The 18,380-nt window shown below is 54.9% G+C and overlaps 4 protein-coding genes across 4 annotated transcripts; 3 read left to right on the top strand and 1 right to left on the bottom strand.

The window, feature by feature from the left end:
* Window positions 1-3,998: 3,998 nt before the first annotated feature.
* Window positions 3,999-5,911, top strand: CGCA056_v006032 (putative amino-acid permease; the record flags this gene model as incomplete). The annotated part of the gene is made up of 5 exons (XM_037321283.1): window positions 3,999-4,359; window positions 4,500-4,780; window positions 4,846-5,045; window positions 5,103-5,680; window positions 5,733-5,911. 5 exons carry the CDS (start codon window positions 3,999-4,001, stop codon window positions 5,909-5,911), a joined length of 1,599 nt encoding a protein of 532 aa, XP_037179776.1.
* A 4,461-nt stretch (window positions 5,912-10,372) lies between these two features.
* On the top strand, window positions 10,373-10,773 carry CGCA056_v006031 (uncharacterized protein; the record flags this gene model as incomplete). Its single annotated transcript, XM_037321282.1, has 2 exons — window positions 10,373-10,405; window positions 10,540-10,773. The coding sequence occupies 2 exons, from the start codon at window positions 10,373-10,375 to the stop codon at window positions 10,771-10,773; spliced, it is 267 nt and encodes an 88-aa protein (XP_037178735.1).
* A 3,718-nt stretch (window positions 10,774-14,491) lies between these two features.
* Window positions 14,492-14,814, top strand: CGCA056_v006030 (uncharacterized protein; the record flags this gene model as incomplete). Its single annotated transcript, XM_037321281.1, has 2 exons — window positions 14,492-14,545; window positions 14,605-14,814. The coding sequence occupies 2 exons, from the start codon at window positions 14,492-14,494 to the stop codon at window positions 14,812-14,814; spliced, it is 264 nt and encodes an 87-aa protein (XP_037179249.1).
* A 2,151-nt stretch (window positions 14,815-16,965) lies between these two features.
* Window positions 16,966-18,303, bottom strand: gnl-3 (Gluconolactonase; the record flags this gene model as incomplete). The annotated part of the gene is made up of 1 exon (XM_037321280.1): window positions 16,966-18,303. One exon carries the CDS (start codon window positions 18,301-18,303, stop codon window positions 16,966-16,968), a length of 1,338 nt encoding a protein of 445 aa, XP_037179613.1.
* Window positions 18,304-18,380: the final 77 nt, after the last annotated feature.

Raw genomic sequence — 18,380 nt, 5'->3', positions numbered from 1 at the left:
GAGAGAAAGAGAGAGAGAGACAGAGCCACTCTCCCTGCTTCTTCTCTTCTGCATCTCCATCACCACGTTGCATCTCGACCTCTCGTCCACAGCTGTCCCGTTCTTGGCGCCTCAACTTCACTCGAGGAACCGCAGCGGGGTGCATGCTCTTCTGCCCCTTGCACCTTGCTTCCTTTGCCTGTCGGGGAGACGCTGCTGCACTGCACTGCGCTGCATCGTACCGGAGAATTTACACGCAGATCACTTCCACCTTGCAGTCGTACGGCCATGTTGACTGTCGTCAGGCTACAGACGCGGCTCAATCCATGGCTAGCCTCATCTCGACCGAGCACGCTAAGGCGTTTGACGTGGCGGAAGCGAAGGGAAGGGCCGCATCCTTGGATGCTGGCTGCGGGCGTCGACATGCATTCAGCAGCACGAGCAGCGGTTGGATAGGTTGGGTTGAGCCTTATTACCTGCTACCTTACCCTACCGATTACCCGGCTCTTTAAACTTTCACCTGTCAAACCGACCCTCGCACGTTGTTTCTGCAGCATCCCTTGCGTTGTCACAAACAAACAATGCCAGACCGTGGCGTTCAAGACCACGTTCAACATTGTTGCCAAAACCAACAACACCTCGACTCCATCGCCAGCCTGTTCTCGGTCAGCTCGGTGAACACAGGCCCGTCTCCACTCGACCCCGGGCTCTCAGCTCGACGCCACACCCGCTTTCCATCACGATATCAACTGCTCAACCGTTTCCTCGTCATTCCATCGAACAACACCAAGACCGATACACCAATGCAAGGCTATCACCGCTTGCCTCCCACCATCTCAGCCTTTCCCCAGATTCGATACGTAGATACGTATCGTGAAGTCCGCCCCTCCTGTTCAGCCTGCCACAGGGTCTCAGGGTCTCAGGGTGCAATGGCGCCATCGGTGAGGCTCCCCGACGACCCAGGTGGGCGGGACAGTGACAGTGTGCTTGTCCTGTGCCTGTCGCGTGCGCTGCGATCGGGTGCCGTCCCCCGGCCTCTTCCTCCACCAGAAAGCCGGGTTTGGCGCAGCCGCTGCTCGACGGTGTGCGGCGTCCGGCGACGGTTTTTGACTGCCATCTCGTCTCGTTTCCCTTGCAGGTATCGACTCTTCTGCCCGCCTGCCAACGGCCAACATGAGTGGCCAGCGAGGCAGCCACCGACGTTTGTCACCGACAAGTATCTCTTCCGCGTTAAGCCGCCGAAAAGATACTCTTACGTACGACTCGACGCGGCACTACGCCCCCTGCGGCAGGTGGGCGGCCCATCACTGAGTATCCTCTCTGACATCAGCGTCTGTGAAGAACCACTCAGAACCGCCTCCGAACGGGAGCTTGCAGGCCTCACGATCCTAGCGGGCTTGGTCGTGTCAGGGTGGTGTGCGCCGCTCCCCTGCTCCTGTAGAGATACAGCCCTGGAACATCCTTGAATATCCTCGTTCAAGCTGGGGAGCAAACGGGGGAGCCCCGGCGGAATATCTCCATCCTGCTCCAGTCTCCTCCATCCTCCTCCATTTCTCTCCATTCCCTCTCCATTCGAGCGCGCCCCGTTTCTCTCTTCTTCAAACTCTCACTCGCCGGCGCTGCGAGCGCCAACCGTGTCGTCCTCCAGACGCTCTCCACCGCCGTCAACTTCAAAACGGCAAGCCGGAAGATTGAGAGGCTCCACGACTCGTGTTTGACGAACCAACGGCTGCATGGCGTGGAGTGCCTGCAGCGTTAGTCGGGCAACCTGGACCACTATCTACGTCATAACGGGGGCAGGCCGCATTGTGCGCATTGAGTGTGGTCGAGGATGAGGACAGATGGAGAAATTGGAGACCTTTTTTTGCGGTCTCAGATGTCGACGATTTTTTTTCGAGTTTTTTTCGAGACCAGTGTCCGCCTCCCGCTCCCTGCCAAGCCTGCGTCTTCCCCTCAACAGACGTGGAGCGCAAGGCGCAACTCCGTGGAGCTCTGGAGCCTCGTCCAACGCCTCGCGGCTTCACGGTTCGGGCTCGTCCATCTCGGCGCCGGCGGAAGAGGGGACGTTATGGGGAGATGTTTTGAGGGGAAAAGAATCCGCGCGACGACTGAGAAGGCGCAAAGGATTGCCAATCGAGTCCTGTGACTTATCCAACCGTCGGAAGTACAGACAAACGCCCCCAAAAAACTCAACCCACCAGGGCGGGCCATTGACATGCAAGAGAAGCCACGAAGAATACACGAAGAATCCCGTGAGGCGCTGCCGTTCCCTCCTCCTTGCCCGATGTTCTTAGCTACATTGATCAGCGGCACAAAAAGGCCTGACAGTTGTCAAAGAGGCGCGGAATGGCGGATGGAGTACTCTCCGTGGTCATTGGCCACTGGCGCGGAATCTGGACGAGGAACGCCAAAGTCTCAGTGTCATGGATGGTGAAGACTCTTCCGCGTCTGTTCCCCCGGCCTGATCCAAGTCGTGCGACGCACCCGCGCAAACCAAGTTCCGAACGGCTTGCAGTCCAATCGGCTATCCGTCAGCTGCACGACAAGGCCAGGCAGGCGGATGCAAGGCCGCGCAGCACACCGTCCAGCGCTGCCCAGAGATAGAGGCAAGTAACACCGACATGCCGTGTTTCTGTCGACAGATGGGCTCAATATGCTTTACGCCTGCCGTCGATAGCGCGGGACAAATTACCGCAACCAGGCTCACAGCCGACACCGTCTGGACGTACACGCGCTCCGACAGGCCCGGTCGATTAGGCCTGCTCTTGGCGCCACACCAGATACGGCTGTTCAATTGCGATGCTGCTTCATGTTTCGATACCGAGAGGCCACATGCCTGCCTGCCATTCTCCGGCTAGTCGCTCTTCTCGGCGCTGAAGCCCTGTCTCGTTCAGCTCGCCCAGAATGTGTGTAGAGATGGGCACGAGTCCACCGGAAATATGATACATACACAGTAACTGCACTCGACATCGGAAGTCGTCCTGCTGGGCTCACAATTGCTGTGCCGCTTGACGTTGCGCGTAAGCGAGCGAGAGCCACTCCCACTCTGTCTCTCAATCCCACTCGCTGGCTGCTCGGCAAGTCTTGAGTGTGTGGGCAGCAAGATTGCTGTGGCACCAGTCGAATCCACCGGGGACCCCGAGTCAGACGAGAGCCCGAGATAAACAGAATGAAGTTGAGGGAACCTACACTAAAATTCCCGTCGAAACACAAGCACCACACGAAAGTAGCGACCGACAAAAAGAAGAGCCGACAGGCAACGCAGCCTGGCCACGGCGGCCACACAGGGACTCGCAGGGGACGACTGGAGAGATAGCGACAAGGCAAGACAGGCGCTGGAGACGACCTGGACAGACTACAGACGACAGGGGTAAGGCGCGGACGAGGGGGGGGCAAAGAGCATGGGCATGGGCATGGGGGGTCTACATACGGACGTGTGTACAGACTCGAATGTACACTTTGAGGGGGTCCCGCAACGCCGCGGCCACATCCAATGAGATGGACGTCATTTTTTGGTCCCGGCGAACGCGACACAGACAGCCAACTGATAGCCCAGTTAGGAGAGGGAGTTGGGACTGCACGGCACTCCAGTCGACTCGAATGGAGCTTGGAGGTGTGCAGTGAGAGAGGACTGCCTCAACTCAATCGAGTCCTTCCCTGCCGGGCCTTTCAGCCTGTCTGCGTGTCTCTGTCTTGTCTCTTCGACAGACCCTTGCCTGTTTTTTGCCTCTTTTCTTTTCTTCCATCCTTTTAAACTCTTCACCCTCCCGTTCCCTCGGTCTTGGAACACCTCAAGCCAAACCACCATCTGGTCGATCACTTCCCCCCAAATTAAGATTCATCCCTTCTCAGGCTTTTGGGTCCTACCGCCACCTGCCGCATGTCTTTTTGAATCACAGGCACATCTTCCTTTAACCTTCCTCTCTCTCTTCCTTCCTCCTACCGGCCCCTGAGCCCTTCTGGCTTGCCATTCGATAATCGTCAAGTCAACTTCAGGGCTCTTCGATAAATCGATCAACATGTCGCAGTTCGTTTCCCAGGACCCTGGTGCTCGTGAGCACGACCTCGGCTTTGCCAAGGGCGATGTCAAGGACGGCTTCACTGCCCGTCCCTCCCGCTCCGACGATGGCGCTGCCGACAACATGCTCGAGTCTCTGGGCTACAAGCCCGAGCTCGAGCGCAACCGCTCGACTCTCCAGGTCGCCTTCATGTCCTTCGTTCTCGCGTCCATTCCCTACGGTCTGGCTACCACGATGCTTTACCCCCTTGCTGGTGGTGGCCCCGTCAACATCATTTGGGGTTGGCTCGGCGTGTCTCTGATCATCATCTGTGTCGCTGCGTCGCTCGGTGAAATCACCAGTGTTTATCCTACTGCCGGAGGTACTTACCGACTCTTTGTTTTGTGCTTGCTCCGTTCCGCCCGCGCGGCGCCCGGCCGAGTCCCCGATATTCTTTGCGTGGCTTGCCGGCGCGCCCGTTACCGTCCCGGTCTCCACGGTTGCTGACCACTTTCTCTGCAGGTGTCTACTACCAGGCTTTCATGCTCGCTTCTCCCAAATGGCGCCGCGCAGCCTCTTGGGTTTGCGGCTGGCTCTACGTCGTTGGAAACATTACCATCACTCTCGCTGTGAACTTCGGAACTGCGCTCTTCTTCGTCGCGTGCATCAACGTGTTTGAGTCGGAGCCCGGTGTCGGTGTCCTTGCCGGCGAGCCGTACCAGGTTTTCCTCATCTTCCTGGGTCTGACTCTTCTTTGCAACGCCGTCTCCTCGCTAGGCAACCGCTGGTTGCCTATCCTTGATGTAAGAGAAAAAATTGCTCGTCCTGTGATTTGTGAATGGTGTACTAAACGTTGTGAAAAATTTAGACCGCTGCCATTTTCTGGACCTTTGCCGGTGTCTTCGCCATTATCATCTCCGTCCTCGTCATTGCCAAGAACGGCCGCCATGATGCCAAATACGTCTTCACCCACTTTGAGGCCAACTCTGGCTGGACCGAGGGCTGGTCTTTCATGGTCGGCCTTCTGCACGCCGGATACGCCACCTCGTCCACCGGCATGGTCATCTCGTGAGTCACGCTTTTGAAATCGCAATACGTGGTCTTGCGCAGCTAACCATTTTGAAGCATGTGCGAAGAGGTCAAGAACCCCTCGAAGCAGGTCCCTAAGGCTCTCGTCTTCACCGTCTGCCTCAACACTCTCGCCGGCCTCCTCTTCCTGATCCCCCTCGTCTTCGTCCTCCCCGACATCACTATGCTCATCAACCTCGCTTCCGGCCAGCCCGTTCCCACCATCATCAAGGAGGCCATCGGCAACTCTGGCGGTGCTTTCGGTCTCCTGTTCCCCCTAATGGTTCTCGCCGTCCTCTGCGGTATCGGCTGCACCACCGCTGCTTCCCGCTGCACCTGGGCCTTTGCACGTGATGGTGCCATTCCCGGCTCCCGCTGGTGGAAAGAGGTCAACCACAAGCTCGACGTTCCTCTGAACGCCATGATGCTCTCGATGGCTGTCCAGATCATCCTCGGTGTCATCTACTTCGGTTCCAGCGCCGCCTTCAACGCCTTCTCTGGTGTTGGTGTCATCTGCTTGACCGCCTCCTACGCCGTCCCCATTGCCATCAGCTTGTTCGGCGGTCGCACCCACTTGGTTGGCGCGGACTTCAACCTTGGCGCTTTCGGTGCCTTTGCCAACGTTGTTGCTCTTGGTAAGTTTAGTCACAAAATCTGCTGTCGAACCCATCGCTAACAAACTCTCAGCCTGGTCTCTCCTCGCCATGCCTCTGTTCTGCATGCCCACCTTCGTCCCCGTCACTCCTACCACCATCAACTACGCCCCTGCCGTGTTCGTCGCCGCGTGCCTCATCTCCGGTATCTGGTACTTCGCCTGGGGTCGCAAGAACTACGCGGGTCCCCCGTCCGAGGAGGTCCAGAACTAAGAGCCTCGCAACAACCTTTTTCATTCACCAGAAAACCCGCTCAGCACGATTTCGGAGCCAGGCACTCAAACGGCCGAAATGTCTCTGAGCCAGGCCGAGATTCGACTGAGCATACACAAAACAAAAACCTTTGGAGCAGGTCAATTGGACTGCGGGACAAAGCTACACACGACTTTCATGGAAAACAGCAACAAAAGAACCATGCGAGGTCTAATGATCACAAAGAATTGTCACGCAGGGAGGCGCTCGCGGGCTTGGGCGCATTGTGCTATGGTTTTCACAAAAAAAGACGACGTCAAGAAGCGAGAGGAGGGCGGTTCTGTACATAAAATGATACCCCAGTGCTTAATTCACTTTATGAAGCAAGATTTTGATCTACTCGCTGGTGATGTTCACGTGGATTTGTTTTGCCAGTTGGGTGGATATTGATATTACCTACTGAATCTTTTCCCTATCAACTGAAGCTATTTCCAAACCCATTCAAACTCACGACAATTCCGAGTTTTATTCGCTACATGCGTCAAGAAGCGTGACACTTTTCATCCCATCACATCGGAGCGACATAATACACGATGCAAGGAGTCTAGCAGAAAATAGCAAGGTCCATCCCCTAATCCCCAAATGGAGACGCGCATCATCGCCAAGCCCTTTCATTCCGCATCCGCACAGCATGACCCCGTGGGGGATGGAAGGGGGACCCGGGATGATGGCGTCTTGGCGGAATGGAGCAACTTTGGCTTTTCTACAGAAACTAAATTTGGATCAAAGCAAAAAAATGGTCTGTCTGCGTAGGGAGACGTGAACAACGAGTGAAGATTTTTCCATTTGAGAAGGCCCCGCTTTTTGGCCGTGCCGTGGTGAAACGCGACGGCCGAGATGGACGGTGCGGCGCTCGGGGCCGGGGTGGGGCGGGAGGCGACGGAAGTTGTCCGCTTTTTTTTTTCAACGGTAGAAATCCTGGAAGGGCAGCGGGGCGATTGATGGCATTGAGGGGGCCACACACACCAGACGACGGATCTCGTTCTTGTTCTTGGTTTTTGACAGCCCTGTTTTTGGAGGCGGTTAGGGGGAGGGGAGGTCCCTGCAGAAGAGAGATGTATCCACGGGTGTGGTTATGCTGCTGATGGGGGCGGAAGTTGGGGATGGGTGATGACGTAGGTAGGGGTGGGGTGTTCTTCTGGAAGGAATCCGGGTTTGGTGTGGATGATAAAGTGCTCTCTCACAACTACACAATCCTTATCTCATTTAAACGGGTTGTCCCAGTCGAGGGAAATACCGCGGCCAGCTTCTTCTGGAGCTTCTCGGTGTTCCCCAGCAGCGTCTTGAGCACTGCATTCTCTTTCCCGGCTGCACCTCTTTGTCGAGCGGTACTGATGCCCGCTTGAGGGGATTCTTGAGGTTGACGTCGATGTAACTTCATGTTTACGCCTTTGTCCCTGACAGTCTAAGCGCGTTGCTGGGTTCGTGAATTTGTTCCATTTCCCCTGTGAGGTCCTTCTTCTCCCGCCAACTCCGGACTGGTTGTCGGTTCAAGTTCAGCTCCTACTCGGCTATGAGGCGGGCGTTGATCGTCGTTCCCGGCGTGTATCTGAGCGCCGTCGTGACGTTCCTTAGGGGCGTTTCAGCCCTGGCTCCTGGCAACTTTGTCGTAGAGTCGTGTTAATGTAGGAGTCATTACATCTGGCAGGCACTTTGCACCTCCTAATTATAGATCACCAGTTGTTTGCTTCTGTGAAAGACATCGACTTAGGCAAAGTCATCGCATAAGCGGGTGGTAGGAATGGAAACTTTGCAGTGCTCAACACAGAACTTACGTTATAAGGGGGAAGGGGGGCTTCGACTTGCACTTACGCTTTGCAGAATTTGCTAGTGCAGCTGCTTCTCAGTGCGTCGCTAGAACAACTAGCGAAACTCCCTATCGATTTTCGTTAACGGAAGTCTCGGGCATGTCCCTCCTCTACAGTGTTCCCTCCAGCTGAGAGCTTTGCCACACATCTGCTTGATCTAGCGCCTTGTTTTAATCCCCAGTCACCAGAGCACCGTCTTCCTGAACCGACATTCGTGGAATTCCTCCCTTTGGAGGTCGCCAAATGGTGCATTATCGCAACCCTTCGGATCCTGCCAACGCTCGTGACTGTAGCCGACGTCCACAGAAGCCCGCTCGAGTTCCTTGTTGTTCGTCACCACGGCCGCCACGGCCTCATCCTTATACCCCGGTCGATGCTGGAGTCGATGCGAAGCTGCGCGTTTCCGAGATCGCGAGGCACGCGGTAGATGTCCCAGTCAAACGTCAGTGGAGGTCATAGATGACGGGCTTGTGGCTCAGATCGGGAAGGCCTCACTTGGGCCGATGCCAGCGTATTAAGCCGTCGGCAGGGTCTGACAAAAGCTTATTAAAGGTCAGCAAATAAGAAAGAAGAGGCAATATTGACCGGATCAAAAAAGTAAACCCGGGTTCACTTGACGCGCAGAAAGCAATCCTCTCCCTCTCCATGCGTACATTCCGTGATCTCCATCAAGTGCGTCTGATGGGACAAGGCCCGCCAAAGCAACTGCCGGGCTTCCCCCGGTCATTGCCCCCGGTGCCACGTCGTTCTACAGTCATGGGACCACGGTTTCCCGGGCCCAATGATTATTGGTGCTGGAAATCGCTGTACATAACTGAAGATTGCTTCAGTCTGGGTAGACTCAAGGTCCAATGGTTCTTCAGGGGTCTGCCCGGGGACTTGTTCTGCCACGAGAGCAGCTACGTCTCGATGCCCTAGAACGCGGCAGATCGCCTCCTGTCTGGATACTAAGACAACGACGAAGCGAACGAGAAGGCAAAATCTCTGACCAAAGCGATAGAGGTTTCAGAGAATGAAGAGGGGTTCGTCGTAGACGGCTGCGAGTTTCGATGCAACCCGTGAAACGAGACTCCCGCACACGCGCCGTCGTTCCGGTACGTTTACCTGGAAGCAACGCTTCCACTGGACAAGGCCCCTGGCAAAATGAAGGATTGGATCGAGTACGTGAACTGTGGAGGCTCGGGATGTGATGATATTCTATCCAGCGCGCATGTGTTTCTCGGCGTTGAGGATTGGAGGTTTGGCGAGGGGGCGACGGCAATGCTCTGCGGGACTGGCGAGGTTTCTCATGGGGAGGATTCAAATGTTACATTACTTGCGTTTTCTTATTGATTGGTTTCAAAAAGTCGTGCCCGACGAAGCAGTTGAACGGTTTCCGGTTCCTGCCGTGCATTCAACGCCACCCGAGTGTCATATGGCGAGCTCTGGTAAGAGCTTTCCAGATCGTGCTTTTTTTAGTTGGCTTTGACGGCACGGTTGATGAGATAGAGATAACAGAGTCTTGCAGCTCTTTGAAAAATTGATGGTGATGAAATATTATTCGTGCGTTGAGTAGGTGAGCAGTTCCACCCATGCATCTCTACACAGCCGTCTTCTGGGGTTTGGTCTACCCAAGGAATTCAGCTACGGAGTGTGTCCAGACCAAGATGACAATGGAATTATATGAACTATGACGTATAATATGAAGTGATGGTGTACTGTATAATGGCTGGGTTTTCTTCTCTTTGACCCAGCTTCGGTCGTGCCTGCCGTTCAGGAAACAGCCTCACCTTGACCAAACCACCACGTGACTCGAAGTGATTCTTTGGTCTCGTTTTAAGGCAGATCAAGAGAGGTCCATAATTTGATTACTCTTCACTTCTCCTGCCGTATTCAACACGCTTCATTATGCCTCTTTCACCCAGCATCCATCGTGCCTGCCGTTCAGGAGACCACCTGCCTACCCAGACCGAGCGTGCACGTGACCCAGCAAGATTCACCTCGTTCTGTTTACTTTTCAGAAGCAAGTCCAAGGAGGACCAGAAACCGAGTCCTCCCATCCTCATCTCTTCCCTGGTATTCAATCTCTCACACTCCACCAACCAAGCCACCACTTTCTCCCCTCTTCACACATCACCAACCACCAACAACCACAGACCAGGGACAACACCAAGTAAGTATCACATCTTCTCTTTCCCTACGTCTTCTTGCCTATCACGATCATGGAAATCGTGGAAGTGCTGTTTTTATGATGGCAGCTTGGCAAGTGCTGGCATCTCAGGGTTTGCTGGCCTGTCTGTTCCAGTTCACAGCTGAACCTCCTTTGAGCTTCCCTCCATCCCCCCTTTGACAGCAAATTTTGCACTCCCAAATTTGTTTCTCTTTTTTGTGCGTGTGAGTGCGCCCTTGGCTCAAACGAGCACAGACAAAATTGCACAAGTCAGCCTCAATCAGATCTTCAGCCTTTGTGACGAAGGAGCCCCGGCTGATTGTTCCAGACCACACCAGTGGCTCGCTTTTGGCCCGCTGATTGAGCCTTCGATCGATCTGTCCCAAACCCGACCGATGCCAGCTTCATTTGCCTGATTGATTGAGCGATCGTCCCAGAGACCGGGCCTTATCCCGCTCCCCCAAGATGGACGTGCCTTCCCCACGGACCCCAAGACAGGTGTATTTCGCTGTTTTGCCAGAAACTGAACAAAGTCAGCGACGGGGACTCTCAACACCATGGCCTCAAGTGACAAACATCGTGAAATTTTGCAATTGACTAACCTATGACACAGGCTCCAACATGTCGTTCTCGCTCCTGCCACATCTACGGTACAGCGGACGGGATCCCGATCTTTCCAATGGGTATGGTCGTATGCCTTCAGCACTCCATCAATTGGAACCGACCTCAACCTCCATGCTTTCCAAATTACTGCTTCATCACTATGTTTCCTCGCCATGACCTCCAGCCAGCACTACATCCCTAATCAGTGTCCGCCCGATTTGCAATCCAGGCCGCTCGATGCGCGCGTCTCGACCCTTCCTTGAGGCTCCCACTGCATTGCAAGCCCAGCTGGCACTTAAGAACGATCTTGGACTCTGTCGAGTCTGTATGCGATGCGGGCAAGCACATGTGTCTCATCGCCCATGACGTTGACGCATGACTTCAAGCACCATGACCAAGCCACCATGGTCATCCACAGCATGCCAAGGCTGTCCATCCCCAAGATGCATTTAATGAGCGTGCTTCCTCCCCTACATCAAGGTTTGCAAACCCCAAGGCCATAAATCACTCGGCATGATCACTAATTATCCATTACAGGAAGCCTCTGTTCTGTTGCCTGAGAGTGGCTGAATAATTCGACGATGACCGACCTGCTCCGGTGTGATGGAACGAGCCGAAATTGCATCAGCCAAAGAAAGCAAGGCGGCAATCAGGTTCATGTGCTCTTGGGAAGATTTCGATGCTTCGGCGCGAGGTCATGCATGGAAACTCAAGCAGCTTGGTCTCCGTCGACGCAACTCAGATCTTTCGACGCGACAACCCAGCACAAGGGCTCCTGTCAGATCCTCCGCTATGGGAGCATCAAACGGCAACGTCGTCCTGCTTCACAGCGAATGACTCAGCCAACATTTGCAAACTTCGATCTTTCAACTCGGGCCCAATCGAAGATCCCTGCTGACATGAGCAAGAATTGCGTCTCCAAGCCACTTCATCCGCCCAGCCTACAATCAGTCTCCCATCCTGAGGCACGTTACCGACCCCTCTTGCTGCAATTCAGTTCAATATCCGAGGGTCAAATACACGAAGCCCATTCTTTCGATTTCTCAATCATCAAGCATGGGAAGAGTCGTTGCCAAGCAACAGCTCCAGTGGCCCCGTCCATTACGCCCACTGCCCTATTCTAATTGCTTCGGTGGCCCTTCCTGACGACTCTGCCTGCGGCAGATTGCTTCTGCACAGTGAGTCATCCCGCTACACCAGAACTGCATGTCGTGTCCTCTGCCTCCCACGTGAGAAGGTATGATGATGATGACAGCATGTGTTTGTCTTCTACCAGCCGTGAATTCTCAGTCAAGGCAACGGAAACGAATCCTGCTGAGTTTTTCGTGATGATCCGCAGTATTCTTTTGCTTTGGCGGCGCAGAGGAAGCTACTATGAAAGCCATCATGGAACATGCTTGACTATGCGCGGGCTTTGCTGGACGGGAAGAGTGAATTGGGCAGAATGGGTCGGTGTTCTCGGGAAAACCTGCCTAAATTCGGCACCCTGGCGACTATCCAAGTACTGGGCAAAAGCTCGAAAGTCCATTTGCTGTTTGGGTGTTGGTCGCAGACGGTCATGGCTTTCGATGGCGGTTGAAGGCATTTCCAGCTTGGAAACGCTAGGCCAGCATCTTTGTGCGGCATACTCTCATTACGCGTCCGTCCGCATGGACCAGTCCTTCAGCGGTGGCATTGGCCGAGGACTTGGACTGAATGTGGACGTCGCCAAGAGGCTCTTCATTTGGGGTCTCGTCTCCGTCTTGACCTTCTATCCGAACTGTTGCGAGTCTTCCCGAGCCCTCCTGTCATTGGACCAGATGACCGAGAGACGTCTTCAATGCCAGCGCCGAATCAGGACGAAAAAGAAACCACGAGCATGGGCGTAGTGGACTAATGATATCGAACACGAAGCGGCAGCAGCAAACGTAGCTCTTCCGACTGGCTCTCATGCCATATTATTATTGCAAGGTATGCGTGCTCATCACTGACTTGGCGCAGACATTAACTGGCGGGCAGAATGCAGCTGCAGGTTGTCCGTCCGGTCCCTCCTCGAAACCTGCGACAAGAGGTAGAAGAACACACCTCGAATGTGGACGTCGCCAACCTTTCCTTCTGGAAGGGCAACATGCAGTTGCATTTGTTCGCCCGTTCTTGCAAACTTCAACAACGACATCTCCTTACGACAATTTCTTGGTAAGGCAGCCCCGAGTTCCGAGAGGCCGGAAGGCTTTCACGCAACGCCCAGCTGACCAAGTCACCCAGACGCGCCCCAGAGCCAGCATGATCAAGCACACTCGACCTCGGAATCTTAGACCAGACTGGGGGTCACGAGAAACAACGCGCCTTGTGGAAAGCAACGGTATTTCGACATTTCACGATTCCGTCTGGAGCGCAAGCTCCCCTTTTACCCTTCCTCCGAGACTATTGCAGCGACAACCCCTAGTCGAAACCTCCGAGAGTGCGTGCAAGGAACTTGTCGAAGATACTGGAGCCACCTGTTTGCCAAGGACTACAGATTGATGATCCAGACTTGGGGAAACTGTCGGTCTTGAGCCAAACGGCTGAGGCTATTGGGAGCCTCGTGGATACTTCATGTCTTCGTCAAGGGCGAAACCTGTCTAAGGCTCATGCGTGCCAAAAGACACCCTGACATCACCTTGGATATGAAACCTTTCTTGTCTTCGCCATTAGTGCAAGTCCTCTTCCCCCGGCCATCTAGGGAACCTGGATGGTCCGGGTCCAACGATTGCCTTCGGTCTGGGTGAAAGCCCTTTTGACCCCGTTCTCACCGGGGCATCTGGATTTGGTGGGCAGCGCATTCGCCTCTCATTCTGCTCTCGGAGCATGGATTGGCCTCAAAGTCCCTGCAGACAGACCTCATGGCAAAATCGGCACCGCCATATCATTTTCTCGGGCCCTCCTATCCATTTAGGAAGGGCGAAAGCCCTTTCTACACTGCGACTGTTGAAGTCGATGAGAAAATTGCAGAGCTCCATGCGGAGGTAGCTCGACTTCAGGAGGAGGTCCCCAATCAAGGCTGGGCGTCGGGCTCTAACTGTCTTCTCGGACTCCAAGTAAGCCTTCAATTAACCTCTTGAGGACTGAGATCTTGTCACCCATGCTTCAGCATCTAGGAATACCGCGGGCCCTTGAATACAGATGGGCGAACGGACGCCTTCATGTCATCAAATTACAAAATGTGAGAGGCTGGAATTATCGAGAAGCGACACCTTGAAGAGTACAAGAAGAAGTTGGATGGGTCTCAGCAGAGCGTCAGGCCTCTTGATGAAGCCAGCTCGCACGTTGCTTCCGGCTCAGCTTCGTCTCATCAGACGCCATGATGGACGCTAGCAAACAACTCGAGCATCTTCACAGCGCCTACGGACCCTCTCGCGTTTGCCCAAGCCAGCTCTGCACACACCCTGCAACGTCAGGTTCTCGACAAAACGCAACGCATCAAGGAGATTCAACGGTGGTGCGTTGCCAGCTGGAATTTGGAGCGTCTGGTCTTCGCGGAAGAATGATTTAGACAACTTCCACAAGAACTAGCGGAATACTTGGGGCAGCAGGCGAGGTGATCGATCACCTGCAGCGCTTACGCCTCATTCGAGGACTCTCCTTACGGCTCTTCGTAGCATTTCACAGCCTTCGGTAATGCCTCAAGACTATTCAAACTATTTTGGTACGTTCTCCATGCCTCCGTCATCTGTCTCCTCATTTGTCGATGGCGTTGGAATAGCTGACTTTGCAAAGTTCGCAGACGCTCTCATCAACGACTTATACCAAGGGATCAAGCTGCACGGACGTATCGAACTCTCGGCATTCACGCATCAAGACTTTTTCAAAAGTTCTCAATGACGAGACAGGCTGCACTCAAAGGCAAGTTGTACAATGTAGTGTTGAGATCAAACAAAGGTTGGAACAATCAGCCCATAACAGCACTACTAAGTACCACCTTTCGAATACGTTTCTCATCTTCACTTCCGCCCAAACACATACATGCTGGATGATTCTACACCAGGAACGTCCATGGCCTGGGATGAAGCAATCTGCGTTTGTGACACCCTCCTCCTCCTCTTCTGGCGTCATCAGCTAACCACGAGAATCACCAGAATTCGAATGTTTCCGACTTGGGCCTCTCGAGGGGCAACGACAGAGGAGGTGGCTTGGCATTCATCAGCCGCATTCGCGATATTTCCGGAACTGTGGTGACGAATGCAACCTGCGGATTTATTTCGACGAACTCCCTTTCGCCGATTTTCTGGCATAGCAATTCTCGCGTCATGGGCCCGTTGCCGTTTGGTGTGCAGGGCCATCGATAACGGTGCACTGAGATCAACTCTCATCACGGAGATCAGATACCAGATTGCATCTGAAATTCAACGTACTGCTGTTGCGATGAAGGGAATCCCGCCTTCAAATTTGTTTCAACAACAAAGTACCAAAAAAGCTTGAAAATCAAAAACCGAAAAGATCCAGGAAACATCAGTACACCAAACAATTCCTGCGGGGGCTGCCCCGGTAGCAGCCCCCGCGTCAAGCGCCCGTTGCCTCTGGGCTTGCACCCCATGGGATAATGGGCCGATTTCAGCAACATTGTTCTCGTCTTTTTCCGGGCTCGTCCTTTTCCGGGCCGTCATACTTTCTGTGTTTTGGTCAATTGGGGGCGGGCCTCCTCCCAGTGCCGAGGTGGGCAGCTCACCCTTCACGCCATGGGGGAGGAGAGCTCACCCTTCGCGCCATTGTCTCTGTGTGTCTCCGCGGTCACTGGAGAGATCAGGATTCCTCTCAACATGGTTAAAGGCCGTTCGCTACCGTGACCTCGCGATCACTGGAGAGATCATGAAGCCCATTGATAAGGCCTGAGGGCCACGTCAATATGCAGATATCGGAGAGTCGATTCGCCGACGAATTTCCTTCGAGGCGGGCTTCCCTCATGTGAAGCCCGCCTCTTGTCGGCGTCGCGCCTCGCCGCGACTGCAACGGCCCGTCTTTCGCCTGGAGCGGTCGATGCGTTCGCATGGGACATCAACGGTCCCTTCTTCTGATCTGATCGGCCCATGGTCGTGGGTTGGCCGCCCGAGGAGATTCAAACTCAGAACATGTCTCGGCGACATGATGGGATGCATCATGGGAAGCGCTGCTGGCTCTACGATGTTGGTAAGTTGACTCCGCTGCTCACTATCCTCGTCTTCAAAGCTTACCTTATCGTCCTCTTCAGGGTTGCCGCCGAGTCCCCGAAACGCCTCATGGGAAAGAGCACAAACATGCAAACAAAATGTCCGCAGTCCAAGACATTGGGGGCAAGTTCTTCCCTTTTCCTTCTCCCTGGCTCTGGACACAGCTTCTTTCCATCTATGCGGAGCCACTGCTAACTTGTCTTTGTAGTGTGTGTTCTCTTTCTTCAACGGAGAGCAGCGTTGGCATTCGTTATGACGGCCTGTACGATGTTGTTGGTCGCGGGACAGTTCTGAAGAACGAGGTTGGCACTTATTCCAGATTCGAGCTCCACCGTCGCGATGGTCGCGGGACAGTTTATGTATCGAAATCCATATCACGCGATGCGAGTACGGGTACTTGAGAATACGCACAAAGGCACTTGGGAAGGGTCAGCCTCAAAAGGTCGGAGATGTCATTGGATTGGTTGATGACGGATGTCGATTACATGCATTCAAGGCACTCATATCTACCTAGTTTACATGGACAGGTCGTGTACGATGGATTACCTGGTCTGCTTGACCAATCGACAAACGAATCGAAACTCTGAAAGCATTTGTGTCCAATACCATGCACACTTGCGCAGAGAGTCAGATCGTGAATTGTTTGCTTGATAAGGTACGCCGATGGTTGGCATTTGCTCATTTTATAATTCCTGCCGAGGCAAGTGCCCGAGACTCTACGGCATTCGCCGGGACAAATTGTACTGAGTGAAGAAGCCACTCGAGCCGATCCTGGCTTTGAGCTTCTCCAATATCCCACGTGTATTTCCTTGGCTGGCAGATGCCAAGCCACCGCGATGTTACGTCCACGCCGGTACCTTGCATGGAGTCATGAGGCGGCCTTGGCAACTCGAGCGACGTCCGGTTTCCGAGAAGTCGGTCGCAGTGGTTCTAGCGAGAGGACGGCAACAGCCCATGGGGCTTCAGAAGTGCGGAAGTCGACTTCCCCCGTGCAACTCCTTTGATTGTGCCAAGAGGTACACTTTCATGGTAATCTTGGGCTATGAGAAGAATCATCATCATGTTCGCTATGTATCAGGACATCAGTGTCACAGTCGAGTCGACAATTTCTGGGCTCGAAATAATGGCCGCGCACAACGAGCAGCTCATACAAACAAGAGACGGCCTTGGCACGAAACATCCCATCGTTTCAGTCGTCAGATTAAACTCTAAAGTTCTGTCTAAGATAACCTTAGTCGGAACATTTTTCTAGACCACCCTCCCACGGGAAAGTCTCCGCACCCCAATCTTCTCCTACTGACTACATCTCGAATCAGCATCCTTGCCGAAATCCTTGCAGACCTCCCGGCCGAGAGCCTTGATCCCCTCGACAACCCACAGCCGGTAGTTGGAAAACACAAACACCTTGCCGGGCGCGAACGCAAAGTTGTTCGACACCTCGCCAATGTGAATCTTGCCCAGCAGGACGCCCTCGGGGTTCCACACGTGCACGCCGTCGCCGCAGCCAGCCCACACATTGCCGTCCGTGTCGGTGTGCACACCATCCGGGAAGCCAGAATCAGCATACGCGAACATGCGCTTGTTCGCCAGCCGCTTGCCGTCCACAATGTCGAAGGCGTAGATGGTCGCCGGGCCCGTCAGGTTCGCCGTGTACTCCTGCGCGCCCGTGTCGGAGACGTACAGCGTCTTGTAGTCGGGCGAGAACTCGAGCCCGTTAGGCTGCCGGAAGCCGTCCGCGACGACCTGCACGGCGCCCGTGGCGGGCGAGAAGCGGTACACCTGCGTCGGCAGCTGCGAGGCCGGCCGGAAGTGCTGAAACAGGCCGTACTCGGCGTCGGTGAACCACAGGTCGCCCGTGCCGGGGTGCTGGCGCACGTCGTTGACGGAGGAGAAGTTGCGCCCGTTGAAGCCGACGAGCAGCGGCTGCGACTTGTTCGTGTTGACGTCGACGGCGAGCAGCTGCGAGTAGGATGCGAAGTCGCCCTCGTCGCACCACACCTGCATGGGCGGCGTGGCGGAGGTGTCGGCGCCGGGCGGGTAGTAGGAGGTGCCGCCGTTGGCCTCGGCGAGGTTGGTGAGCTGGGTGCTGGTGATGGAGAGGTCGTCGAGGGAGAGGACGGTGATGTTGATGTTGTCGGCGAGGGACTGGTAGTTTGAGGAGATGTAGAGCGAGTTGTCCTTCTTGTTGTAGATGCCGCCCTCGTGGAAGGCCTGCCAGGGCAGGTCGGCGATCTTGCGGGCGGTGGCGTTGGCGCCGACGACGTCCGCGAAGGCCGGCTCGTAGGCGAGCAGCGAGATGGCCGGGGTGGAGAGGTTGGCGGCGTTGATGGAGGCGAGGTAGCCCGCGCCGCCGACGGCGAGGGCGTTGAGGTCCACGTTGACGAGAGACATGGTGGCGGCCTGGAACCAGAGGGCGATCTGCTGGAGGGAGGGGATGTTGCTGCTGGAGAGGCCGATGCCTTCGAAGAACTGGGAGAAGCCGTACCGGGAACCCTCGGCGGTAGGAGAAGAAGCAGAAGCGGTGGCGGCAGCAGCAGTATTGTCGGCCGTGGCGGCGGCAGAGGACGCGGGATGGGAAGCTTCCTCTTTATGCTCCCGGTCACCGGCCAGGTTCAACTGCTCCGTATCCATCCGGTGAGAAGCACCCTCCCCAAAGCACTGCAGGCAGTCTCCGTCTGTGGAAACGCAATGACGTTTGAATGGGACGT

Source organism: Colletotrichum aenigma (genome assembly GCF_013390185.1).
Source record: "Colletotrichum aenigma strain Cg56 chromosome Unknown KSG_Cg56_contig04, whole genome shotgun sequence".
Lineage (NCBI taxonomy): Eukaryota > Fungi > Ascomycota > Sordariomycetes > Glomerellales > Glomerellaceae > Colletotrichum > Colletotrichum aenigma.
Note: the sequence above shows the minus strand (reverse complement) of the source record. Positions and strands in the feature narration are given on the sequence as shown.